The 27,572-nt window shown below is 42.6% G+C and overlaps 1 protein-coding gene across 3 annotated transcripts in view; it reads right to left on the bottom strand.

Annotated features, from left to right (window-relative positions):
- Positions 1-27,572, bottom strand: part of LOC102735769 (monofunctional C1-tetrahydrofolate synthase, mitochondrial) — a 560,423-nt gene that overhangs the window by 512,320 nt on the left and 20,531 nt on the right. For 2 of the 3 annotated variants that reach the window (XM_081829155.1, XM_081829154.1), the window contains exons 8-11: positions 15,906-16,017; positions 9,105-9,196; positions 7,428-7,525; positions 4,454-4,627 (exon numbers count right to left, since the gene is read on the bottom strand). The exons of the other annotated variant lie outside the window; for it this stretch is intronic. In XM_081829155.1, the coding sequence (XP_081685281.1) occupies positions 4,454-4,627; positions 7,428-7,525; positions 9,105-9,196; positions 15,906-16,017 (476 nt within the window). The remainder of the gene's footprint in view (positions 1-4,453; positions 4,628-7,427; positions 7,526-9,104; positions 9,197-15,905; positions 16,018-27,572) is intronic. 3 annotated transcript variants of the gene reach the window in all.

Genomic DNA, 27,572 nt, shown 5'->3' with positions numbered 1-27,572 from the left:
CACACGTAAGCAAAAAACGCTTGACAAAGCAATGATGTCTTTTCTAAGACAAATACGTTTACTGTCGACTACAGTAACAATGTACTGAAGTACTCCGTGACAGTTTAGACACATACTAAAAGAAGTTTACCATTTACTCCAAGGTCAAAGAGACTGCTTATGCAGATTATAGTGGTAAAACTGCATGGTTCTCAAAATCTAGACTCGAGAACAGTATTATTGTCATGAGCCATGGGTCTAACCAGGCGCTCCAAAACTACACGCTCAAGCAGCGTGTGAATATATATCACTCATCCCAGGTATCTTCCTGACTGGGAAGTTTTTAAAGGCTTTTATGCCTGACAACAAACTTTATAGTCCACTGGCTTGTGTTTCCCATTGCACTTGACTGATGTGAGCAGTTCAAAGGCCCCATCCGTAGTGGTTTCTTCTAAATACATGTAGCAAAAAACTCAACGGATATTTAAATAGCTTTCCAAGGCAGAAAAACAAAATCTTAAAAAAGTCAGTAAAGGTTATTTTTACACTTACCAAAAGGAATATTAAAAGAAAAAAAAAAATCAAATGAGGTATTTGGCATGCTACACATGAAAGAAAGTGATGCGAATGATTTTAATTACTCTTTAATGTGAAATTCAGTCTGTTCACAGACAAATTTGGGCTTCTTTTTGACCTGCTCTGTCTGAGCAATTCAGAGAAGTTCTACAAACTTCTGCACAGAGATCGGTGAAGGGCCAACGGAGCCCGAGCCTGCACACACATCCAATGCCCTACCGCTGCACTCCGAGGCAAGTTCTCAAACAAATTCCTTTTCATTAGTGTAACTGGGAAAATATGTAAAACTCAAGAGCCCCTAAGATTCTTCTGGCATATTTCCCTGAACAAGTCCCAATACTTTTCATTTTGTCAGGCAAAGAAAATACAGTGACGTATAGGTGTAAATACCACGCGATGTGTAGCTGATGGAATACAGATGATTCTGACGGAATGAGAAATTCTGAAGTTTGAAGAATAGCTTTTAAAGCGAATTAATCTGTGCTGCATTTGGGTTATTAACAGAAGATTTTTTTAAATCCCATTGTTTTATATTTTATTTCTACTGTTGACACATTTAAATCACATTTATGCGTATGTTCAAATGTGCAACCACGAATATATTATTTAGGTTTCTTGAAGAATTACTTGAGTAAAGCATGGGGAAAGACTCATGTTACAGTATTCAGAAATAAAAGCAGGACACCAAATGGTATTTATAGCATGATCTCAACGTGTAAAAAGGATAGATATAGAGAGAAAATCCTGGAAGGAAATATAAAAATTTTTTAACACTTCCGAGTCATGAGAGATTTTGTTTTCTCCTTTTTGCTTCTCATTATGTTAAATATTTTATACTGTAAGCCAGTCTTATTTCCAGAATATAAAAAAAAATCTTGCAGGAAAAGGAAATAATTCTCCATTTAATGGAGGGGTCCTTTCTATTTCTGAAGAAGCAGGGACAGCATGTGTAATGGTTTGACAATTGTCACTTTCCATAACTGATGTGACCAAAAGTAAAACTATGGAGGCGGTCTTTATCGCAAATGAACTTTTCATTTTAGATTATAAATAAAATGACTGTCTGGTGTTTTAAACTGATCTCAAATATCCAGCTATTAAAAAAGTTAGATTAAAAAGGCAGCTTACACACTTAAAAAATACATCATTTGTTGTTTGTGTGGTTTACACAGTGTGGTATATATTTTCTAAAACTCTTCAGGCTTTCCTGCAGATGCAGGTACGTCTCAAATTCCTAGCCCCACAGCTTTTTTTCCTGATGCAGCTGAAAGGAACACAATTTAATTTTTGTTCCTTCATAGATCTTTGTTTTAAAAGGAACATATACCACAATTTCAGAAAAAGAACTGTTTATCTCTTGGGGTTAAATCTGTACTTGAGAATTGAAGTTTCACTTCATTTCTATCGACAATACGACAACCTGGCTTCTTCAGCTCAGATGCACGTAGCAATGCCAGCAAAGAGACAGGGTGGGACAAGAAGCAATGTTCTACTGGGCATGGGCCGACACACAGCCATAATCCTGGGAAACCAGGCTAGCTGTCACTCTCCAGCATGCGGCCAGCCCTTGAGGGTAGGCTTCAAGTTAAGAATCGATAACAATACCATCAGAGCTTCTGTTTCAGAAATATCACTTCTGTGTTCCCAGCTAAGGGCAGGGCCACGTATAGATTTGTTTTTATTTCCAGTATTAACAAGTGCCCAAAAGAGTAAATCACAGCCACTCCACATGAAAAATTACTGCTTGATTCTTCCTTGGTATACGGAGAGCCCATCCTCCTGGGTTTTCCTTAAATCTTCTCACCTTAAGCACGGGGAGAAAACCAACAAATCCACCTACCAAAATCACTCAGGGCCTGGAAAAAGGGAAGCAAATTTGTGGATAAAATACTAAATTTACTTTTGAAGTTCTGAATGTCCCAGAGTTTATTTCTGAAAATAAACTTGTATCAAGCACATTCCAGAAAAGCAACACTGATTCCATGTGTGCTCCATACCCTGGGACCCAGTGGTCCCCCAACCCACTCCCCAAGTCAGCTGGCTCCTTTCACGGATCTGGCCCTGGGGGCTCCTGTAGGTGAGGCCAGCCTTTCCTCTCAACATGGAGCTTTCCTGCAGCTCAGTTACGGAGACATCAGGGGTGGGGTCCTAGCTTGGAAAGGACCCCGGTAGGACTGGGAGTCCAACTGTAGTGAGCCTGAAAGCCTGAGGGAGATTTAAGCCACAGGCATGGTATAAATTCCTTAAAACCACAGGCACTGAGTGACTCTGAGAGCCCTAGCTGTCTATCCTTCCAAAAGAGTGACAGAGGAGCTGGAGAAAGAGAAGAGAGAAGGGGAGGGAAAGAAATATGAAGAAATTATTTGGCCATTAAGGAGGTGAAATTATAGATTGTAGTTTTATCTTTATTTTAAATAGTTTTAAAACACTGAATTTAAAACCTCTAGGGACTTTTCCTAAGGAGGTCATTAGGCAAGTATACAAGTGAGCACACACAGGGCTGTATTTATAGTGGCCAAACATGGGAAACAATTTGAGTGCCCATCAATAGAGAGTGGGCTAAATAAATCGTGGCACATCCTTATGATATTTTCAAATCATTTTTTGGCCTGAATATCCTTGAAGAATTAGAAGCACGCTGACCTGTCGGCCACTGAGCCACCCGGGGCTTCACGGTGCTGGGAAGATTTGTGACATGGAGTCCACCCGCATCCCAGGCATTTTTACTGCCCCCTGCGCCAGAATCTAGGATGGGAGCAGTGGAATGATACACAGTCATGCAAAATGATCACCAGCTCTACACTGGCCCGCACGGAGTGAGCTAGGTACACGACACACTGCTGAATAACCACACTGTTTACAGAACAGCGCAGGGAAGATGAGCTCATTTATGAAAGACTCCCTGTGTCAAGATGATCTCAAAGGTTACCAGCCCCTTCCTCCGGGTGGTAGGATTTGGGATGTTTTACTTCCTTGTTGATACTTTTCTGCATTTTGGAATGGCTTTATGAGGATGTGTGACTTTATAACCGGAAAAAGAAACAAGGCGTTTACATTAATAATAAAATCTGTAAAAATAAAGTTAACCAAGTGCGCTAAGTACGAGTCCAGTTGTAAGAGATGTCTCTGCCTGTTAACAAACAGGTTTTTGTGCCTTAAGCCTTGGCCTATATATCATCACTAAGTCACAATGAAATTTCAAGACAACAAAGGAATTTATATGGTCTCCTGATGTTCCCTCAGGTCACATTGAAAAAATATTTTAAATCCCTTGTTTTCTATCATTTTTCAGCCCGTGAACGTATTTCTTCTTTTAAAAAGAGGGAAAATAAACACTCCTTTTCACAAAAGCTTGCATTTATCTTTTATAAAATGACCAACACAAATGGAAATGGCCCAATATTAATTTTAAAATGCAAGAAAAGAGAAATAATGAACTTTTATAATGCAAATACATAAATAAACATTAAGGATATTAACAGGAAAATCACCTATACATTTTCCATTAAGATGTTATTTCTGAGTAGAACACAAATACCCCCCTGCTCAGTTCAAAATATTTTACTTTTAACTCTTATTTTGATTTTTATCCCAAAAAAAAACTAAATGAAAAATCCAAGACAGAACAAGGATAATCAAAACATAATATGAGAAACAAAAAAATAAAATACTGGATTAGCAACTCGTTACACTTTATATTATGTGGAGGAGACTAATTTGTTTTGCACTGAAAATGAAAACTTACCTCATGTCAAATGAAGGAATGCCAAGTGAAATGGACAAAAATGTCAAGCTTGAGAAAACGACGGATGTGAGGGGCGTGATGACAGACAGAAATAGGGAAGAAAGTTTTATAAACATGCTTTCTTAGTAAAATAGATTTTAAAAGTAGTCTTACCCAGCTACTAAAACGTATTTTCCATCTGCTTGATCCTTTAACCTTTCCAGCAGGGACAAACGTACTTTGGCTTTGCTTTTGCCATAGATTTCAATTTCATCTGCAAGCAATCCTATCTCCTTGGCAAGGACATCCACGGCTTTTGGAGTCTGTGCTTTTGAAATCTCAAGATCACTGTGGGGGAAACACATAAGAGGCGAGAGTCTCCTCAGCTTAGGTGGTCACTGCTAGAGTGAAAAGTCATACGCCATGCCAAAAATTCAATCAAAGCAATTGCTCTGTGGTCCTCTCTCCCAAACAGTATGAAGTACAACTGCTAATAATTAATGTGCATGAAAAAATGGTACATTTCTTTAGGGAAGCAACTCTTAAAAACTCATGGAGATCGTAGAACTCTGCCCAGGTACAAAGATAACACCGATACTACAGGAGAGAATTGTATATTCCTTGTAGAGTACAGCGCTCTCTGTGGGTCATCACTGTCTTCGCTAACCATGAATAGATGGGTCATTGCATAATGCTCTTACTATTACTAGGCTAGCTGCTTGTGTCTCTTGGCTATTCAAAAATGTGGAAATGCTATTTTGTTTTATCTGTGTCCATACTTTTCCCTCTCTTTTTCCTACTTCGAATCCAAAATCATATTTCAAAAGATTTTATTAATCGCATAACCGTCAGTAAAAGGACCTAGCACTCGAAGCTCAAGTTCAGACACAGTTAAGTTTAGGAACTCCTGAGTGTCACTGGGCAAATTGTTTATTCTATTTTCCTCGCAAGATGAGAACACCACTGTTCAGCTTATAGGAGTGCTATGAAATTGGCAGGTGCTGAGCTTCTCAGAAGAGTCTTTTGGGGCTCCTGAGCTCAGCTACTTGTTTTAATGGGGGTTCAGGCCATCCATCTGCTGGACTGAGCACCTGTTTGAGAGGAAGACGTAGCAGGCACAAGACAGAGCTGGGGACAGCAGGCCTCAGAGACTTGGTCGGTCATCAGGGTTGACACTTGGGGAGACAGCAGTGCCCTGCCTCACGCTGGGGCCCTTATTTGGGGGCCCAGTAGTCTCCACTGGCAGGCGGCCCCCTGCTCTGATTTTTCTTTCTCTCGCTCCTGCTGATACTCGACTTGAAGCCCTCACACTGCTCTGTGTTCTCCTCCACGACCCCATGGAAGTCTGACCTTGGGGCACGAGGTAACAGTGAACCCACTTCCAACCCGAACTTCTCTAAAGTGCGCTAAGTACGGCAGCTCAGAGAGGGTCAGTGCAGCTCAGCCCGGATGCAGATGAGGGCTGAGCTCTATGCTTCCTTCCCCGGCTACACCTGCATTTTCATTTCCAGTTCTCCCCCTCTTGCTTCACTGCCTATGCTCCCACTTCATTTTGCCTTCCTGTCTACACCTGTTTTCTCTTTCTCTCCTCCCCAAATCTCCTAAATGGAAACGCCGACTCTAAGAAAACCTCCAAAGTTTTCTCCTCACTAGCTAAAGAGTGACAGTGATATCGTTCTGATTTTTGAGGAATTTATAAACTACTCAGCCTGTCTTTCTCCCCCCCGCCCATACCTCAGAAGTCAAATTTGGTTCAGCAAATAAAACATTTCTTCCCCCAAGTGAAATTTATTTAGATTTATGCAAAGACTTTGGTACACAATTTGGCAGAGTCCACCTCATTTTTTTTTCGCTCTCTGTAAGTAGAACGTACTCATTTACTTTTAAAAATTAAAGTCTTTTAACAACGTAAGTAACTTAAGATATTTGATGAAACAGATTACACAACAAGAGGGGTGACATTACAAAACACACATTCCCTAGAATTTATGTATTAATGAACACAGAAGGGGATGTTCAGTCTATTTCAGGGGTGAAAACATAGCCAGGTGGGTAGAATGGAACCATGAGTGTTCAGCTGTGGCATAAGGAAACGGATCAAATCTAAAAAGCAAGTTGTTATCAAATGAAAAATTCATCAATTCCTGGGGGTTTTATCTACTGATGATGTGTTGTTTTCAGTGCATTGTTTTCCAATGGCATTTGTGCATGCCTGGATGAAGAGGGTGGGGCCAATTCACTGGAGTGGGGGGCAGCCAGAGGGACCCACGATGAGGCTAGAAAATGCATTTCTCTGGCCCTAATATCATTTTTAAAAAATTTTATTTTATTATGTTAATCACCATACATTACATCATTAGTTTTTGATGTAGTGTTCCATGATTCATTGTTTGCATATAACACCCAGTGCTCCATTCAAGACGTGCCCTCTTTAATACCCATCACCAGGCTAACCCATCCCCCCACTCCCCTCCCCTCTAAAACCCTCAGTTTGCCTCTGGCTCTGGTATCTTATCTAATGAATTATTCCTGCAGTATATATTTCCAAATTTATGCAGAGAATATATAGCTTGCACTTCATTAAATGCTACTCTGAAGAAAATATCCATCTGGAATATCACAGCATACCCTGTCAGATAGTAGATATTACTATGTTCTGAGGAAAGCTAAACTCACTTCCCACATAGAATGGGGTTTGGTTTGGTTGGGCATATGCCCCCAGCGTAGACACCTACGTGGCTGTGAAGACCAAGCTGACAGATGAATTGGGCATTTCTAACACTGGAAAGCATATTCCAAACATCATATTACTGTATTTTGTCAAATAGAAGACAGCATTATGTTATAGACCACTAAGAAGAAAAAACAATGCCATTTAATGCAGGATACATCAACAGTAAGGGACATCCTGACTTCAGAAATGAAAGAAATATACACCCTAGAACTGACAGAATATGGTACACATGTTCATTACTATTTAATTTTTAGGGCTTAAACAATAGAATAAATAGTGCAGCAATGTGATTAGAGAAAATTATCCACCATCAAAGCCATAATACCATGAAGTGTGTCCCCACCCAATGGGTAACTTTGGATATCTGAGGCACTTTGGTGCCCTGATGTCACGACAAACAATTCTGGCGGATACCTTGGCACGGGGGAGAGAGGCTGGAGTTTCAAGCAGTGAAGTCTCCACCTTGCATGCTGCTGTTCACGTAGCCATCTCCTTCCACTGCTGACCATGTTCTTCAAGGGACAGAAAGGAAAGCATGTTATCCAAGTAAAGGCTGACAGGGTATGTATCTAAACTATGAAGATACTGTTCAGGGATGTTATGTCATGAAAAGGATTAGAGTTGCAAAATAACCCAAGTGAGTATCAGGAACACCTTTGTTCACATGTAATTAGCATTGTAGGTTTTGTCTTAAAAAGGAAAATGTGAGATACAGGTACTTTTAAAATAGGTTAAGTGTTCACTAAAGTCGTCAAGTCCTAGAATAAAAGTGGGTTCTCCATCTCAGAAGAGAAAAAATGAGGGAAATGTGAGAATGCATGAATGATCAGCTTGGATGCCCAGCTTCCAAACTCTGCAACACCATTTCAAGTATGATCCTTGTACAGTTGATGTAATAGAACAAGAGCACTGAATTGTTAAATGGTGATACACAAAGAGAGCCAGAGAAATAATATTTGGCTTAGGTTGAAATGTGACACAGTCCTTACAGAAAGGTATCATATCCCATTTGGAAGTAACAAGTTTTATTTATTTTTATTTTTTTAAAGGGGGGGTCAGTTTATTTATTTCTTCATTTTTAGTGAGCGCCATGCCCATCGTGGGGCTTGAACTCACGGCCCTGAGATCAAGAGTCGCATGCTCTACCGAATGAGCCAGCCAGACGCCCCTGGAAGTAAGAAGTTTTCATCGTATATACCATGTACGTAAGAAAGAAACTAAAACGTGCTTTTGCTTAATTCCAGTGTGGCTGGAATTATAGGCTCCGGTTTCTCTCCTGATAGTCAAGGTCACTGCCAGCAGAATGCATAGCTCGCACGGTGGCGAGCTGGAGATCTTGGGCTTTGGGTCATATAGATGGTTGTGGTTTGAAAAGCAGTCCGCAATCTTTAATACTCCTGTCTTTGAAAGGTGAGCCCGATTCCCTTTCCCCTGAATGTGAACTAGATTGGTGGCTCGCTTCTAGCAAAGAGGAAACAGGTAAATGGTGGTGGCTGACTTTGACAGCTAGGTCATAAAACCTACTGCGGCTTCCTCCTTGCCTTCTCCTTTGGATCACTCATTCTGGGGGAGGTTAGCTGCTCCTATCATGAGCAGCTCTACTGAGAAGTCTGCATGGTGAGGGTCTAAGGCATCTTCCCAACAGCCATGTGAGTGAGCCATCTTGGAAGCGGGAGGCTCTGGCCCCAGTAAAGCCTTCTGCTGACCTCCTGATTTCAACTGCATGAGAGACCCTGAGCCAAAACCATACAGCTGAGCTGTTCCCAAATCTCTGATCCACAATCACTGTGAGATAATAAATGTTTATTGTCCTAGGTTGCAAAATTTGAGGGATAATTTATTCCACAGCAATCGATAACTAACAACAGACCCTGATTTGGGTCCCCATCCCACACTTGTCATGTCACCAAAGGCCTTATCTACCAAATGGGAATGACATTATCTTCCAGGGCTGTTGTAAGAATTAAATGACATTATGTGGGTAAGGTGCTTAATACTGTGTCTGCTCAACAGAAAACACTTGCAAAATGTTGGCAACTATTCATCAAAGCTCTCAACTCAAAAATTCTCAAAGAGCTGCGTCAAACCAACCTGAATCCGCAGAGCTGCAGCAAGGAGACTGACATCATTCTCTGCAATGAGACCATGAAGATGTACCCCAAGAGAACCATGTCCAAGCTTCCCTAGAAAAAATGTGAGGGGAAAAAACAACAGACTTTCAGGATACTGTCATTTACAACCAATTGCTCCTAGTAAAAAGCCAGCACACTGAGTGATGTTCTCCTTTTCAGCCAAGGGACTTAGGCTGTCATGCACAGCTCCAGGTGGGTCACCAGTCCCCGGCACAGCCTTGGGGCTCTTGACTGACTTTAGAGTCAAGACTGGGTAAAAATCGTGCTTCTACTTCTAATCGGCGACTGTGACTTTGGGCCTGTTAACTACTGTAGGTAGTTACAACCCCACGCAAGTCTGTGAGAATTGAATGTGACACCAAAGTCCTGGGCATCTAACGTCTATGTTTAAATGATTCATATGAAATAAAAGCAGTTTCACTTATGTATACAAAGTATAGGAAGGGGGACTCAAACACAGCATAATCGCAAAGTGCTGTGTGAAAGATCAGGCTGTCTTTGATAACTTTAAAAATCCCCATCATAAAAGTGAAAAGACCAATTTTCCATAGGAACTGAGAAATTGTGTTTTAGGACATTAATCTTAGGGATGACCTGGTTTTCAAACTACAGAGGCATGTGGAAGGATTCTACCCCCTTCTTCAGTTGGCACTTACAGAGGTTATGAAAAGTAAGCACACATGTAAAATGTTTTAGTTTATATCCTCCCTTAGAGAAAAGAAACATTTCTAATAGCAACTTTTTTGAATTAAGAAACTATTTTCCTCTAGTTTGGACCACGCTATTTTTAAATTATCCATTTTGCTGACAGTCCTTTGCAAGAAAGAGCACAAAACACTTAAGAGTAAGTGTTTTGCGATGTTCTATAGTCAAATGTATTAAGGGTGTTGGAAAATCATATCCCTCCGGTATCATTTCAAGATTAGCAACACTTCACAGTTTTATAAATCATATTTAGGCAAAAGCCAAGAGTCTAGAGAATGAGATTTGTTTTGTTTTGTTTGAACCACTAGAGATCTGATCTAAAGGTCTTGTCCAACCATTATGGAAAAGAAATATGCTTCTCTCATTTTTATCTCTATCTTTAAATGATGAGGAAATAAGAAAAAGCTACATGCCAGGAGCTGGTATCAATTTATCAATGCACATTCCCAGGACAGAATCACAAGTACCCTGCCATCAAAGTGATATGACCATTCTTCCATAGAAACTGAGAAACTGTATTTTACGATATTAATATTAGGGATGACCTGGTTAAAAAGTTCTGAACCCAGAGAACTTGAAGCAATGAAGATGGTAACTCAGTGCATCAGGAATAACATTCTTAACAAATTTCATGGCTAAAGAGAATCTAGAAAGGAAATCATTACCTCACCCCTCTGCCTGTGTACAGGCAGGGCTCCATCCGGAGGCTGTCTACACTCGGCCTGCCAAGGCTGTCTGCACTCAGCCTGCGAGTCCGGCAGGGGTCCCAGGGGTCCCGTCCCAAACCAAATGGGTCTTTTCACTTCCCACTAAACACTCCTCATTAACTTGTGGTTCTTCCAAGCACAGGTCAATGAATCACTTTAAAAGATGGCCTTTCATTTATAATTTTTTCTTGCTAACCAAACTTGCTACAACAAGAAAATTTAAGGCTAACGTGTCATATTGCTTTCCCTGGAAATCAGAACCGTGCTTTCCCTGACAGAAGCTGTTTTGAGACCACCCTGGGAATTTTGCCAGAAATGAAATGGGAGGGACCAACGCAAATTCTTCTTCGGTCTTCCTGCTATCTCTGCTACATGGAAACGTTTCAGCTTTCTGCAGTCTGGCCCAGGGTACCCTTCTTATCACAAAAGTGCTGTATGAACCCATAGATTGAACTCTCAAATATTTTCTCATCCTCTGGGAGAACAAGGAAATCAAAAAAACTTTATGTGAAATTTTTAAAACAGGAAAAGCTAAAAAATTACAAATCAGTACAGATAACACTTTCAAAATCACTGGCCATTAGTTTTAAGTTAAATATATTCATCTTACAGGATAACAGTAAAATGCAGTAAATGAAATCTTAATATAATGTTTGTAATAATGCTCGCAAGGATTGAACTCCTAGCTTAAAACATCTGAATTCCACTATCAAATAACAATGTCTTACTATTTTTTAAACAGAATATAATGTAAGAATCTTCCAAAAAAGAAATATAGCTAAAATATTAGTATCAACTTATATAAACAGCCCTTTTGAAATCACTGATACCGAAGTAGGAAGGAATGAACACATAGCTGTATATTCTAAACAGCTTGAGACTTTTTAAAAAAGTCAGAACATTAAATGTGTTATACTGAGAACTAGTTAAAATTTGAAATGAAACCCGGCAATAACATCTAAGTCCAAATCTTCCAGAATTTCCTGGAAAAAAAAGGTAAGGGAAACAGGTAATAGATATAACAGATTTTAGAATAATTGGAGTTCAAAATTTATAAGCAAATACCCTTATTTTATTCCAAGTGCACGAAGATAACAACCTTATTACATGCGTGTCTAAGGTCTCTAACCTTCTTACATTCTCAGAAACTCACTGGGAAGAGTCCTTCCCTGGGCTTGATTTTCAAATACAGACTTAACATTTTGCTAATATGAAGTCTACAGCTATTCTGTATGCTAGAGGTGTGAGGACAATGAAGTGGAGGGAGGGGGGAGGAGAGCCACTGGGTGGCAGCTCCTAAGAAAGAGGTGCTGTGAGGCAAGAGTTCATTTATTCCTCTCAAGAGCCTTGTTCCCACCTTACCCACAAAGAAACTGAAGATCAGAGAGCTTAAGTTATTTGCTTAAAGTCACACAGCTTGTAAATACGATGCAATTAAGAGAAAACCAAAACCAAAACCAAAACCTCCCTCTTCTCTTTGAGTAAGATCAATCTGACCTAAATTCCATGCTTTTCCCACTACATTAATTATACTACCTCCCTTTGGGACCATAAGAGAGAAAGCTGGAGGCCTCCCAGGATCCCCCAGATCATTAGCATGAACCCCGAGATGCACCCCACACTAAATACACCTATGCTCACTTAAAATGATGCTGTCAAATACTCTGACCCACAAATTGCTGTTTTGATACTCTTCTCTGGGCCCAAGACTTAAGACCAGCTTCTCCTTTGTCCCATTTGGCACATCAGGAAATAAGTCTTTTTTTTTAAAAGATTTTATTCATTTATTTGACAGAGAGAGACACAGCGAGAGAGGGAACACAAGCAGGGGGAGTGGGAGAGGGAGAAGCAGGCTTCCCACTGAGCAGGGAGCCCGATGTGGGGCTCCATCCCAGGACCCTGGGATCATGACCTGAGCCGAAGGCAGACGCCTGACGACTGAGCCACCCAGGCACCCCAGGAAATAAGTCTTAATATTAAGAGTGTGAAATGGTCTTGCTTAGGATGAATTCTGCTCTTTAGCAAGCAGAGCATTACAAAATCACAGCTTCTGTGATTTGAAACTTAATAATAAAATATTATTCTTATAGCTAGAAAACTGAACATTAACATATCCCTCTTTAGTTAGTTATTTTTACTTGGTAAGGATTTATTACCTAATCATTAAGTCATTCACTTTCTCAACTCACTTCCAATAGATCAGATTTTCCCTTTGGCATCTCACAGATTTTTATATGCCAGAGTAAAGCACCATAGTATCATTCAGTGCTATTTGGGGAAGATACATGTCCCTCTTTTAAATCTAAACATTAGACTCATGCCACAGAAGAGTGAACAGATCCAACAAGGTAGGTGTAATTGTTTTCTGAGCACTGTTCTGGGATATCAGCCATCTGAAAAATCTCTCCTGGGATTAGGTATTCAATAAAATGCCTCTATAGAATTACCTCATTATAAATCACCGCATCCCATCTATTTTTATGGCGGGGGCGGGGGGCGGGAATCCCTGTACCATTAAGATGAGTGTGAAAATTTCATTATAAACCCTGCCTTTACCCAATCACCAGTTTATTAAGAATTCTTTTGAAATAAAAGCACCTTTCCTTTTAATAATGCTTTAAAAAGTCTCTTTGTTTAAGATGGCAAGGTTATGCAAAAAAGAAGGGAGAAAAGCCTTTCTTCAATCTATTTAGAGATCAAATTTTCATACTAATCAAACTTGTTAAAATTAAAACTGACTGGGGTACCTGGCTGGCTCAGTCCGTACAGTGTGGGACTCTTGATCTCACAGTTGTAAATTCAAGCCCCATGTTGGGTTTAGAGATTACTCAAAACTAAAATCTTGAAAAAAAAGGGGGGGGAATCTCTCTAAAAAATAAAAAATAAATAAATAAAATTAAAACTGACTATCAGGAAATATCGTGCTCTTATGAATAATGCTGACTGCAAAATGTTCATCTATTTAATCAGTAGAGCATTTTTCATCTTTCTCTTTGCCTCTCAACCCTATTTTTGAGGAGACAAGTTCAAGGAGATGTCTCTATATTTGCAACTAACTTAAAACTGCAATCACAGTACAATTCTGAGTCCAAGTTTATTCATTCATTCAACACTCAGTATTAACTGAGCATGTACTCTGTGTCACGTACTATTTTGGGCATTAGGCATTCAAAAATCAAGAAGAAAACTACCAGTACGGGACCAGACACATTTAAAATAAACTAACCATAGTCAGTCTACATAATTGTTCTGTCAAAATATAATGCCTTGGTCTTTTTTGTTCCCCTAGAAGGATCATTGCATTGAAATCGAATGTTTTTATGAATGCCTTTAAAAAACTAAAGGTCCTCAAAACAAATGTATTAAAATAAGGCAGTTTCACTAAAAAAATTTTGTCACCTTCATATATTGAAGCATAGGGCTCAAAGGGATTCCAAAAAGTAGTTTCTCCCACCAGCCAGGGTTATGCCAAAATTGTCCTAAATATATAAACTCTAATTTAAAAAAACAGCAAGTAAATATAACAGCAAAGAAGCGTTCATTTAAAAGAACATAAAGTCAGAACTGGCTTTCCTAATCTAAATTCTAAGCAGAGGAGCAAATCTGCCATGCCCATCATTTATGGGTTAGGCATTGGTTTTTTCAGGAGGGAAAAGAAAGTTATACCCCAAAACTACATATACTTCAAAGAGGTCATTCAGTGCAAGCCTTCTATTTGCTAAAAGGAGCAATGAATCCTATATTCACATTATATTATACCTCTAATTCCTTCATTCATCTGTGTACTCTTCATCCAAGAGCCAACTACCTGAGCATTCTGGGAAATTCCTGAGCATCATCCCTTGCATCCTCCAATCCACCCCACCCCCTGCAGCCCCAGAGGGTTTTTAATCTGATTGGTTAATTATGGGAGGCGGGACATTTCCTAGAGGGGTGGGTCCATTATTTTTCTTTTTGAAGAAACAGTTATTATATGAATTTCAGTAACATTTATAATCACATTGTTTTCTTTTCCTTCTATTACATTCCAATCAAATTAAGTTTAGTGCATTTTTGGTGGAAAAATGTAAAATAGTTATCTCAAGGTGACTGGATCAAAGTTTTACATACACACACACAATCTGATACTATTCTCTCTTTCACTCTCCTATAGAGCAGTCTAGGTTTCAAGATCTAGAACCCCAGTGTGGTCCTGGCAGAAGTGGAAGAGGGCCGAGTCTCCACCTACTTTGGCTCCACTTCTGACCACCTTTGGGGAAAAATGCCGCACACCACGCCAGCTCAGCATAGTCCTCTCCAATGCTGAAATCTGAAGGCTGCAGGTAATGGGGAGGGAGGGTCTCTTGCACACATGTTACTCAGGGACTTGTAAAGGTGGGCTAGGTACAGTGGAAAGCTTTCTGAGCCTCAAGAGTGTCTTTCAGTGAGTGAGAAAAGGGCATCCCTCTGGGCCCGCTCTACTGGCCCCTCGCCTGAGCGCCCTGCTGTGGGACGGCCTGAGCTCCTTTGAAGGTGGGTCTCATGTGGTCCCAGGCACTCCGGGATCCCTTGGTGAAATACCATCCTCAGACCACCTCTGTTTCTTTCTTTTCTTTTTTTTAAAGATTTTATTTATTTGACAGAGAGAGAGAGAGGGCACAAGCAGGGGGAGTGGCAGGCAGAGGGAGAAGTAGGCTCCCTGCTGAGCAAGAAGCCCGATGTGGGGCTCGATCCCAGGACCCTGGGATCATGACCTGAGCCGAAGGCAGCCGCTTAACCGACTGAGCCACCCAGGGGCCCCCACCTCTGTTTCTGATGGTGACTTTCACACTGCTCTGAGGTAACTCTGGGGCTCCAGGGAAGTTTCTGAGGAGTCAACACAAGAGGCAATCGGGGAGACGCAGAAGGGCTGGTCTCCGTTCCCATCCCTTCCAGCGACTGTTTTCATCTGCTTGACATGTGGAAATTCACCTAAGGTTTCTTTGGGAGAACAGATTCTGCTTCGTTGTATGAGACTGAAAACCACTATTTCTAGCGTACCTCACACATGGACAAATTATCTACTTCAGGTCACAGGTGACTGGACTGCTCAACATGAGAGGCCAACAGGGGCACGTCTGCATGTGGGCGCAGGAGGTGGCTACTGTGGTTGGCATCTTGGCTTCTCTTTGCCTGACAATATGGTTTCAATATCAGGTAACCCAAAAGGTAGGCACATCAACATTCTGAGTTTCCTATCCTGTGCACGGATGTTGACGATGACCAACCTTTCAGGGATGTCCTCTCTCCTGAATAAGGTTCACGTTTCTCATAACAATCTCACCTCTTTTCTTCAGCAGCCCAACACCAATTTTAAGACATTTACCCACCTGATAGGAAGTCATTGGAACAGTTGAGAACTGTAGTTCCTGGTTGTATCCAAGAAAGGGGAATCTCTTCTGGCTTGGGAGAGCCCAAGACCACAATATCAGCCTCAAGAAGCTAGAAAGAAAAAGAAAAACACCATACACGTTTTAATCTGTGGCAGGGACACGTGACTAGCGATCCGTGTCAACTAGCTTCCGATGCAATAGATGACCATCCAGAGGTTGGTGCCACACGGATGACATGGACAGACTCACATCACTGACTTTCTAATGCAGCACAAATCAGCACAGGGCGTGACTATCATATCCCAGAAAGAAAAGGAAAAGGAGCAGTCAGTTCAGGGCCTCCACTGTGGGCAGTTATCGCCATCCACACGTCTTCACCACTAACTGCAGTATCAAGAAAAAGGATGGGGCCACGAAAACTGCACAGATGGAAGCAGGAGACTGAAAGGTGTATGGGGTGGGTGGCATCTGGATTCACGCAGCAACTCAGGAGGAAGACGGGGGGGGTGGGTTGGAGGGGAGCCACTCTAAGATCTGGCCAGTTTGGCGCAGGGTCGGGGGGGGGCGGGGGGCGGCGCTGCTGGCTTGTTCAACTACACAATCCAAATTAGGCCCATATGGAACTTTTACTGGATCTATGGGAGGATTTTCAAGAGCTCAAGAAAGAATCTCATTTTCCTGGAGGCTCTGCTTAGTCTCTTGTCAAACTGCTCGTTTTTGTTTTTTTGTTTTTTTGAGAAAAAGAATGCAACTATTAGCACAAAACACATTCATCACAACCGTCCTGTCCAATTTTGCTAACAGTGCTGGAGGAACATGTCTGGTAGGAAGGTAACGTTTAGAAGAGATTGGCTCTGACCTCAACCAAAGAATGGCCACCTTTCCCCATACCATCCCAACTAAGCAACCGACGATCACAAACTGGATCCATACGTGAAGAGCCAGAAAAGTAAAGGAGGAATCTGAGACCCCGTGGGGGAAAAGAGCTATGACTGCGCTTGTCAGCTATGTGGGTTGGTGCTACTACACCCATTTAATAGACAAGGAAACTGAGGCTCAGAGAGTGTAAGCACCTCTCTGGTAAGTCCTGTTTCCCCTAGAGGAGCCAGTCTTAGAACACTCAATCAGGGGAGAAAGAGACAGCTGCCCGGCCTCCACTCTCCCACAATGCTTTCCTTCCCCCATTGCTTTTTCCATAGACTTCGGTGCCCTGCAACTGATTGCAGATTCTTTAGAATCAGACAAAGGAGTGGCAGACAAAACATGAAAACAGCCCCACTGCCGTGACCACCACCCAACCACCCCATCAGTGAACGTGCTCCACGTGCCCTCAACCATTCTTAGCTTGGACAGGCTGATCACTGAAGAGCCCAGGGAAGCACCAGGTGAGCAACTCAGCCTAAGAGTCTGTAACACAGTCTGGGCAAGAGGCTGCATCCGCTAACATCTCTTAGAAATCTCGGAACAAGAGATGGCAGCGAGGCAAAAGCAAATCCATGACGGTCCTACCTGGTTTATGAAGAAAAAACGCCAGGATCTAGAAAAGCTCCAAGTGTCCTGATAGAGGAACATGGTAACAATTGGCTTCTTTCTTTCTTTTTTTTTTTTAAAGATTTTATTTATTTATTAGAGAGCGAGTGAGAGAGAAACAGCATGAGAAGGGGGAGGGTCAGAGGGAGAAGCAGGCTCCCCGCTGAGCCGGAAGCCCGATGTGGGACTCGATCCCAGGATTCCGGGCTCATGACCTGAGCCGAAGGCAGTCGCTTAACCAACTGAGCCACCCAGGCGCCTGGCATGGCTTTTTTTCAAAGAGCCGATAAAGCCAACCTTTAAAGTTAACATCCCGAGAACACTGATCAGTTTGATCATGCCAACAGGGAAAAGGGAATTAACATTTGCTGGGTCCCACTAATGAGCCAAACAGTGCTCACTGCTTTTCTCTATCGTACTTCATTAAGGCCCAGGAAGAATACACTGAAATGGTGTCACAGTAAATCAACTGCACTAATCACATTAAAAAGAAGAGAAGTCCCTACCAAAACAACCATCTTTTTTTTTATGCTGTGGGACCACAACACTATGAAACAGAATTCAGAAGTTTACCGCTAACATCACCAGCACCCTGGTGCAGTTCATGTCACACGTTCTCCACAGACAGATGTGAAAAGCAGCGAGATTTTTGGGTGATGTCGTATTTAGGGGCGAAAAGTGTTCTTAAGGAAAGAGGATTTTAAACATCTGAATAAAAACATGTACTTCTTCATGTACTGATACTGCAGATCCTCAACCACAGTTTAAGCCTCAAGAGAAACTCAATGTTTAACTCTTGTTGGAAACGATCAGCAGATAAGAAACGCCATGGCGCTACATTTTCACGCACAATAGCAGCAAAAACAGAACATGTTAAAACTTCTATAAAGAGGAAGTTAATATGTACAAGACTGAAACATTCATTTTGGAAAAAGCCAAGGATCAGAGGTTCACACAAGTCCCCTAAGAACACTTAGTTTCCTACACGTGGTGCCTTTGATACAACCTGTTCTTTTCATTACCTATAAATCTCAGGATCTCATTCCGACTCCGCAACTCTGTGTTTAAACACAACCCCAAAGTGGGCTGTGCTAATAAGCAACTGGAGGACAGTTGATCCCACAGAGAAAAGACAAAGGTCTCCGCCATTAGCAATGATCACATTGGAGATGCTAATTCTTTCTGGAGAGGAAAACTGCTAGATGCTTAAATCAATAAGTAACTCACTAAGGAGCAAGGAAGATTTTAATGAGCTAAAATTCAAGGAGAATTATCGTCTCGCTGGCTGTTTCTACTTTCCTCCTCCCAAATGGGAAAAACCCTGGCCAAAGCCTGGCTTGAAACTCTACCTCATAACAAAATATTGCTTTTCTCTGCTGAGGCTTGAGTAGAAGCAGCTTACAGAGCACCGCCCACTCCCCAGGCAGAAGACCAAATGTTAAAACAATAGCAAGACACAGAAATGCTGACGTTTAATGTGGGGCATGTGGGAGTAACGTATAGTTCAGATACCATGAAAACTATCTTTCTCTACGTCACTGATTTTTAAGAGCGGGGGGCAAGCATCAGAAAATGGACAGAGGGAGATGGAGGACAGATGTGATTTCAAGATCATAAGGAACATCATGGTTTTGTATTTAGCAAAAAAAAAAAAAGCAACTTAAAATTCAAATTACAGGAAGTACAGCCCCCCCCCCACTTGACTAGAAGACAGAATTTATCTTTTGCTATTAATGTGTTTTAAAAGGGCACATATGGGCAGGGGCGCCTGGGTGGCTCAGTCGTTAAGCGTCTGCCTTCGGCTCAGGTCATGATCCAGGGTCCTGGGATCGAGCCCTGCATCGGGCTCCCTGATCCGCGGGAAGCCTGCTTCTCCCTCTCCCACTCCCCTTGCTTGTGTTCCCTCTCTCACTCTCTCTCTCTGTCAAATAAATAAAATCTTTCAAAAAAAAAAAAGAAAGGGCGGGCACATATGGGAATCTCAGGTATAGATATACATATATACTAAAAGCTGGGATGAGTAAAAAAAACCAAGGTCGAGAGAGAGGTTTTGATGAATCGTGATTTTATTACCCGAGACCTATACAATCTGTTTCTATATTCTTCAGAAGTTATCAACACAGTTCAGAAAAGAGTTCCAAAAAAATAAACCAATGGGTCCTTTCTCCAGGAAAGCTGTGCTTCTAAAATTATAGTAACTTAAAGAGAATAAAAAAGGTCCAGAATTCCTTAGTGAATATCCTCAGCGGCCACCCCTCAGGCCCTCAAGGGCTACTTGGGGCAGACATTGAGGTCGCTGAGGAGCTGAAGAAAAAAAAATCCCTGCTTACAAGATTTTAGAACTAGGATCTTCTAGATGGAGGGGTGGAGGGGGGCATAGGACAAACCACTGGGAGAGGAAAAGAAATGATTAAACGCCCCATTTCTACTCATTTTGCCCACACGGACATCGGCGTTCTTGATCTGTCTCTGCACACGAGCTGGGGCATCACACTAAGTACAGAGAGGGGTCTTGAGGGAAGGGTACCTTGACCTTATTCTTCCACTTTTTTTTTTTTAAAGAGATTTCTTTGATTCAAACCATTTTTTAAATTCCTAGAATAAGCCAATCTGATCATGACATATTATCCTTTTAACATATTCTCTGGGTTTGGTTTTCTAATATTTTGCTCTGATTTGTGTGTCTGTTAAAAGAACGACTGTAATTTTCTTGTTATATTTTTGTATCGGGGTTATGCTGGCCTCATAAAATGAGTTACAAATAAATGTTCTCTACTCCTTGAAAAAAAAAAAAAAGATTCATTTGACTGGTGGGAGAGGCAGTGGAGAGAACCTCAAGCAGACTCCGCACTGAGTGTGCAGACTGATGCAGGGCTCGATCCCACAACCTGTGAGATCATGACCAGTGCTGAAACCAAGAGTCTGATGCTTAACGGACTGAGCCACCCACGCCCCTCATTCTTCCATTTTCGATGAACTGGGACACACTGTCGTCTGGGTGAGCCCGGTCACGTGGCTTTACAGATCACATCTTCCACAGCAGATTCCTCATGGTGCTTTGCAACAACAAGGAGAGTCTGTGAAGTCTTACAGGGCACAGAGGCTCCTTGACGATCTCATGGCAAAGTCCTAAAAAGAGGGCGCCTGGGTGGCTCAGTTGGTTAAGCAACTGCCTTCGGCTCAGGTCATGATCCTGGAGTCCCGGGATCGAGTCCCGCATCGGGCTCCCTGCTCAGCAGGGAGTCTGCTTCTCCCTCTGACCCTCCTCCCTTTCATGCTCTCTGTCTCTCATTCTCTCTCTCTCAAATAAATAAAATCTTTAAAAAAAAAAAAAAGTCCTAAAAAGAGTTAGGTTCTTCTTTTTTTTTTTTTTTTAGGAACATAGATATTTAATGAAATCCACAAACAGAAAACAAAGTTTTTTTTTTTTCCCTAACCCATTCCCCCATCCCCCCCTTTTTAAAGTTTTAATGGAATGTCACTTTTCTTTCTGTAAGTGCCAAATTCCCAAATGTGCTGACCTTTTCTTGCTGACTGACAAGTATCTGTTAGACTGGGCTACTCTGGTTGCCCTCAGGCCACCAGACGTGTTTTAGGAAGAAGGTTACTCTGGAAGCTGGACTGAGAATGGGTTGGAGGGACTGGGAGGGAAACATGCAAGAGGAGGAGACATTTGGTGGGAAGCTGGATGCAGGGGTTTGGAACTCAGGATGGTCAGGGAGGAGGGGAGGTAGGCTGGGACTCGTCAGCAGACAGATGGAGTTAGACTCAGAACCTTGGAGATCTGAGAGAAACGGGTAGAATGGGAAGGAAAGGGGCCTAAGTCACCCCTGGGAGAACTCAGATTCCAGGAAAGAGAAGAGAAGCAAACGGTGACTCTGGTGTGGCCCCGTAGGAAGTGTGGTGTAGTCAGACAGGTGAAGGGGAAAGGGCACAGTAGACAGGTCTGAATGACACCCAATGGCCAAACTAAAAGCAACAAAATCCATTTTTGGCAATTAGGAATCTATGCGTGACTTTCCTGTAGAAATGGGCATTAGCACCTGTGCCTGGCAAATCCCTGCCATTTGAGTCAAGTGTGTTCCCTGCAGATAGAGACTTCATTCAGGCCGAGTGTTTCATGAGCAGAGTCCCTGTTTATTCATGCGTTATTTTAACTTAGGATGTCTAACTTTTTATTTGAATTAACTGAACCTCTACCATAGGATTACGGCTTTGTACCTATGGATCGATATCCACGCTTTACCGAAATATTAAGCATGCTATCAAATAGAAATATTAAAATAACTGATTGTGTAAGTACTCTGATGTAAGAACACCAACTCATTTTCACTCAGATACTGTAATACTTTGGCAAGATGAGAGAATGACGATTTCAGCAAAAGGTATTCCCCTACCCTCTTCCCCGCACACCAAGTGATCTCATCCTGGGAGAATTCTTTTCCTTTCACAAATTGCGTGTGCGTCTTTTTTCCACTCTCCTCTGCGATCAGAACAGATCATTGGCTTTTCTTTTCTTTTTTAAGATTTTATTTATTTACCTGAGACAGAGAGAGAGCATGAGAAGCAGGAGTAGCAGAAGCAAGCTCTCCGCTGAGCAGGGAGCCCGACTCGGGGCTCAATCCCAGGACCCCGGGATCATGACCTGAGCCCAAGGCAGACGCTTCACTGACTGAGGCACCCAGATCATTGGCTTTTATTTTATTTTATTATTTTTTTTTTTAAAAAGATTTTATTTATTTGACAGAGAAAGACACAGCAAGAGAGGGAACACAAGCAGGGGGAGTGGGAGAGGGAGAAGCAGGCTTCCCGCTGTGCAGGGAGCCCGATGTGGGGCTCCATCCCAGAATTCTGGGATCATGACCTGAGACGACGGCAGACGCCCAACGACTGAGCCACCCAGGCGCCCCGATCATTGGCTTTTAAAATGAAGACCTATCTTGTGCTTATTTCATAAATCAGAATGACTACAAGCCAAATGGACAGCTAGGGATTATGATTACAGCACTCATTTACCAACATTTTCCCCCAAAGGATAATAAATGACCTTCCTTTTTCTACATGTTCCTAAGTTCACCTCTTACTTCACCATTCGACATACTTAACTGCTCCGTATTTGAGAAGAATACCAAAGAGATTCAGCTGTGTCCAGAATGATAGAAAAGATAGTTGCTCCGTCTTCAGGGGCGCCTGCTGCTGACGTGGGTTATAACACACGAGAGAAGGCAAACACAACCTCACATCTGGTAATGGATATTCTTGGATTCATCAAAAATAATTCCCTTCCTCCCACTCCAGGGAGAAAATTAAAAAGGATGGCTAAGAGACACAGAGAGAAAGAGAGAGTCTGTGGGTGGTGAGAGAGAATCTGGTATGACAAAGACTCAGAACCACATGGCACAAAAATGAGGAAAAGGCCCAAGTTACAGTTCTCAAAGCAGCACTCGGCCAGCCAGGCCTCACGGAGGCAGGACGATCTACCTTTATTTTGTTAACCCCGAACCTCAATAGCTGCAGCCTGGTGGAGTTAATGCAAGGTGAGGCAGCTGTGGGAAATTGAACTTTGCATTTCCCAACACGCTCGCATTTTCCAATTCTGAACCTTGGATTACACGTCGGGCCGTTTTTGCATTCCACTTCCTCCGAGTCACTCTCCGGGCCTCGGTCACCTCCTCTGCAAAGTGAAGAAGTTGCACTCGATGGAAGGGGACTGAGGTGCAGTGGGAAGAATGCTCTGGGGTTACAAGACCTCGGTTCAAGTGCAGGCTCCACTGCTTCTCAAGGGTGACTAGGCTCGCCACACTTCATTTGCACGTGTAACATTAATGAGGTGATAGAGGAAAAAAGCTTTGAGAAGGAAATCTTTACCCAAACGTAAGGTGCTTTACTGTTGTGGATTACGTTTAATACCTACCCATTAAAGTATTCTAATTCCTTAAATTAGATTTTAATTCCTTAAACATCATTTACACTGGGGAAAAAGGGGTGAAAGGTGGAGCCAGGCTCTGCCAATGGGCAGAAGGGCCAATAGGGATAACACGAGGTGCGCTGGAGGGGATGTCACCGGCCTGTTCGCCACAGGACATAGGGAGGGAGCCCTTCTTTTGTGCAGTATACACCTCAAACTATGTACGACTAACAGGTGTCTCACCATACGTGGTCCCCTAGAGGGCATGCCCGTCAGTTCCAGCAGGTTCTCTCACAAATTCTCTTCTCACCAGTGCTAGATATAATCAGCCTGATTTGGGGACTTTTAAAAAGTCCCATTCACCTTCTTATCTGCTGTTCTTAAGTAATGCAATGATCAGAGAGTGGCAAGAGTGAAAAGAATGGGAGGTGACATCCAAAGGCATTTTCAGTCCAGGAACATGGACAAATCTGTCAAAGAACGCTCAGGGCCCTACATGACTCTGGTCACTTAGTCACACGTTACTGAATAACCTTGGTATTTGCTTGGCACAAGATTCGTGGTGCCCCGAGACCCGGGGCAGTCTCCTTGCCACCTGTAACCGGTGCGGGTGGGGGGCGAAGAGAGACCCCTGTCGAGGCGCCATCCTGCGCGCCCCCACATGTGACCAGGGTGCCCCCACACACCCTCTCAATAGGGTGGACACCCTCCCTGGAGGGCTGGTGACAAGTCCAAGGCCTCAGGGAGGGAACAGTACTGAGTCTACTTCGGCTTCCTCTCTTAAAAGGATGTCTGTGGGGTGATAAACTGTTGGAATAAAACAAGAGTGAACTCAACGCAAGTCTAACGTCTTGGGCCTTGGTCTCTCCGACGTTTCACATCTGAGCTGTCAGGTGCTTTCGGGTGTAAAAGATAAGACTGTAAAGGTACTTTTAAAGACTGGGTTTTGTGATTGTCTGGAATGAGAGCTGACTCAGGACAGTGGCTAAAAATTCAGGCTGTAATGCCACCTCCATTATTTTAAAATTAGATTTGGAAAGTCTCTTTACTTCTGAGTCTCAGTTTCCTCCTCTGTGCGATGGGGAGAATGAGGGTCCTGCCGAACAGGAAATCTGGGCAGAATCAAGGACACAACATGAGCAAAGCGCTGAGCCTGGTTCACAGGACTCACTAACTCAATTAATGTGAGGTACCGTTCCTGCCATTATAATAAGGCCACTGGTTTGTGGCCTCTTCTTGTGAAAAAGAGTGATTATGCTCACCAGAAACCTTGAAGGCCAGAAGACCTGTGGGGTGACATATTTAAAGTGATGAAGAAAAAATATCTGTCAACTGAAAATTCTCCATCCAGCAAAAAGGTACTTCAAAAACAAGGGAGAGATTAGTGTATTTGCATATTAACAAAAGCTAAAGGAGTACATTATCACTAGACCTGCCCTACAGGAAATGCAAAAAGGAGCCCTCAGGGTAGAAATGGCAAGTCACTTAACATTAACTCCAAGCCTTATGAAGACATAAAGAGCTCCAGAAAAACCAGTATTATTGTATTTTGGGTTTGTAACTATACGTTTTCTTCCCACAGCATTTAAAAGGCAAATGCATTAAAAATTAAAATATATTAAAAAAAAAAACCCAATCATGTAAACTCACTCATCTCATCCAGTTTAAAAGCTGGAATTTTTTCCCCAATCTTTGGAAAAAAGATTATTCTTTTTTCAAGATTTTATATGTACCATACAAGTCTATTTAGAATTTTCCAATTCACTTTTAAAAGCCTTCTATAAGCCACGCTATGTAGTGAATTTAAACTGGAAGTGATTTTGTGATCACTTAGCTTTGCTCAAAAAAAAAAGACACCCTTTGATCCTTCAAATGGGAAAGACTTGTATTTTTCCCTTCTTGTGTTAGTACTAGTTTTGAGGGCCTCTGTGCTCAGAAGGAGGAGAAATGAGATCCTCTGAGAAAAACAAAATAAAACGGTTCTCTTATTTCTGGGTTATTTCTTCTACACACAGCTGGGACTGACCCGATTTGTCACAGCTGGAGGCCATTTCACCCCGTCCTCCAGCCGTGTCTAACCACAAATTCAGAAGAGGCTCTCCTGCTAGCAGTGTGAGTAAGGGGGTGTGCACGCAGGGCCCCAAGGAATCTGTGAGCCTCTCTTCCCTGGAGAGGGGCACCACTCCACCTCATAAATACTAAATGCAGAACATTCTCTCACCTCAAACTGCTTTTGGCATCAGGGTGAACTCATCAAGGTGAGGCAGAGAGAAGCCAGTTCTCACTGGGCGGGTGGCTCTGTCCAGTCCCCGCCTGGGGAGACCTTCTACTCCAGGGGCCTGGGAAGATAAGTGTGGGGCCTGTGTTCTGGTGGTGGAAGGAACCCTACCCCAAAACATCATACTTCGTGCTTTTGCTTACTGACAGCCCATGATCCTCCATTGCATGCAGCTAATTTGGACAAATGCCCAGACATTCTTCCCCTCCCCCACGTATAAATGCATAACTTCTAGCAAAGCCCAGAAGTGAAGCTCAGAAACAAAGCAGGAAACTTATTCTTAATTTTCAGTGACACACTCAGATGGGCATAAAGCGGTAAAGTTGAAAATTACAGAAGTCTATTTTCCACAAAACTCTGAAAAGGCAAATCTCAATTCTTCATGCTTAGGCTCCATGGAGATTTTATGCATAATCAGAATCCGTTTCTATTCAACTAACTCTATGTAAACATCCCTCAACATTGTAGGAAGGAATATATTCCCATAAGAAGTAATTAATAAACAAGGAACCCCCACCAGACTGGACTTGAAGTAGAGTGGCTTCTGAGGGACACAGAGCTTGCGGGAAGGAAGAGGTCCACATTACTTAAAATGGTAATACTGGTGCGGGGGCGGGGGGAGTGATAAAGGCCAAAGCTGGGCACCCACTCTCCCAGACACTCTCCCTTAGTCTTGCTTTGGTTTCATCCTTTCCACCTCCAGATGTTGCAAGGCCCTCCCACAGCGACTCCTTCTGCCAGCCATACATTGGAAGCATGTCTACTGGGCTTCCAGTGAGGGACCGAGGTCCCACTATTTTATTAGCTTATCTCCTTATGATTTCATTGACCCACTGACTTTTCCACATTGTGAAACTGGCCAGTGTCTCTCCTGATTCACCATTAATAGCAGCCAAGCTATTAATGTGGATGTTCGCAGGTGCCAAGTTTTGTGCTAAGCACACTTGTACGACTGAACCCCCCCGCAGCAGCACCATGAGGGGGGGAGGAGTATGATCCCCACGCTACACATGAAGAGACAAGGTTCAGAAAAGTTAAGTGACAGCTAAGGCTTGAACCCAGAGCTGTTTGTCACCAAAGCCTATGTCCTACCGCTTACCGAGAACACAAACGTGTCTGACCCCGAATGCTCCCAGGCAGTTCCTACTGGTCACAGTCGGCTGTGACTGCCTACACGTCATCCCAAACTTGAGAGCCTACATGTAGTGTAGGAGGTGGTAGGCAGGTCTCTAATGTTACATGGTCACCTCCTGATCCCGAAACCTTTCATGATGGAAATCCCCAACCAGACAGCCAACAGGGGGAGCTTGCTTCACGTCAGGTACAAATCAGCCTGTAAGAAATGCTCTGCAAAGATGATTCCCTTCGACCTAATAGCCATAATCCTTTGTTTTCCCTTTTCTTTCCCCAACACTTAGCACTGCTGATAAGGAGAATCTAAATGTACTATAATCTTACATTGCACTATTCGTTGTTGATGAAATGAGAAAACAAGAATCCCAAACTCTTGTTAAACTTCCACGTTCACTGTTTTTCACAGGGAAGGTTTGCTAAGGGCGTGGCAAGCAAGGGTGGACACACACCCTGACCCGGGCAGGTGCCCCAGAGTGCCAACCCCGTGCCCTGGTGCTGTTGGTACCACATTACCTGCTACCACTGTAGTCTGCAGAGGTCTGCAGTCTGAATTCTTTGAAACAAGGCCCAGCAGTGGCTTGTGTTTTAGAAATAAAATACAGGAGGAGTGAAAAGTCAAATGTCAGGCAGAAGCATGGAGGCTCGTCTGCAGGGAGGTAGTTGGCTAGTGGAGTGCTAGCTGGTGGCATGAAAAATGGAAAGAATAAGGCTTTGTCTTGCGGTGCGACAAGTAGTAAGTAGGCCAGGTAGAGGGGGGCCAAATGCCAGAAGCCAAATAAATTTCAAAGACCAGTATGAGGAGCCCTGAACCTGC

This window comes from Leptonychotes weddellii, chromosome 8 (genome assembly GCF_054177405.1).
Source record: "Leptonychotes weddellii isolate Sample4059 chromosome 8, ASM5417740v2, whole genome shotgun sequence".
NCBI classification, from domain to species: Eukaryota; Metazoa; Chordata; class Mammalia; order Carnivora; family Phocidae; genus Leptonychotes; species Leptonychotes weddellii.
This window is presented reverse-complemented; position numbering and strand designations above follow the sequence as displayed.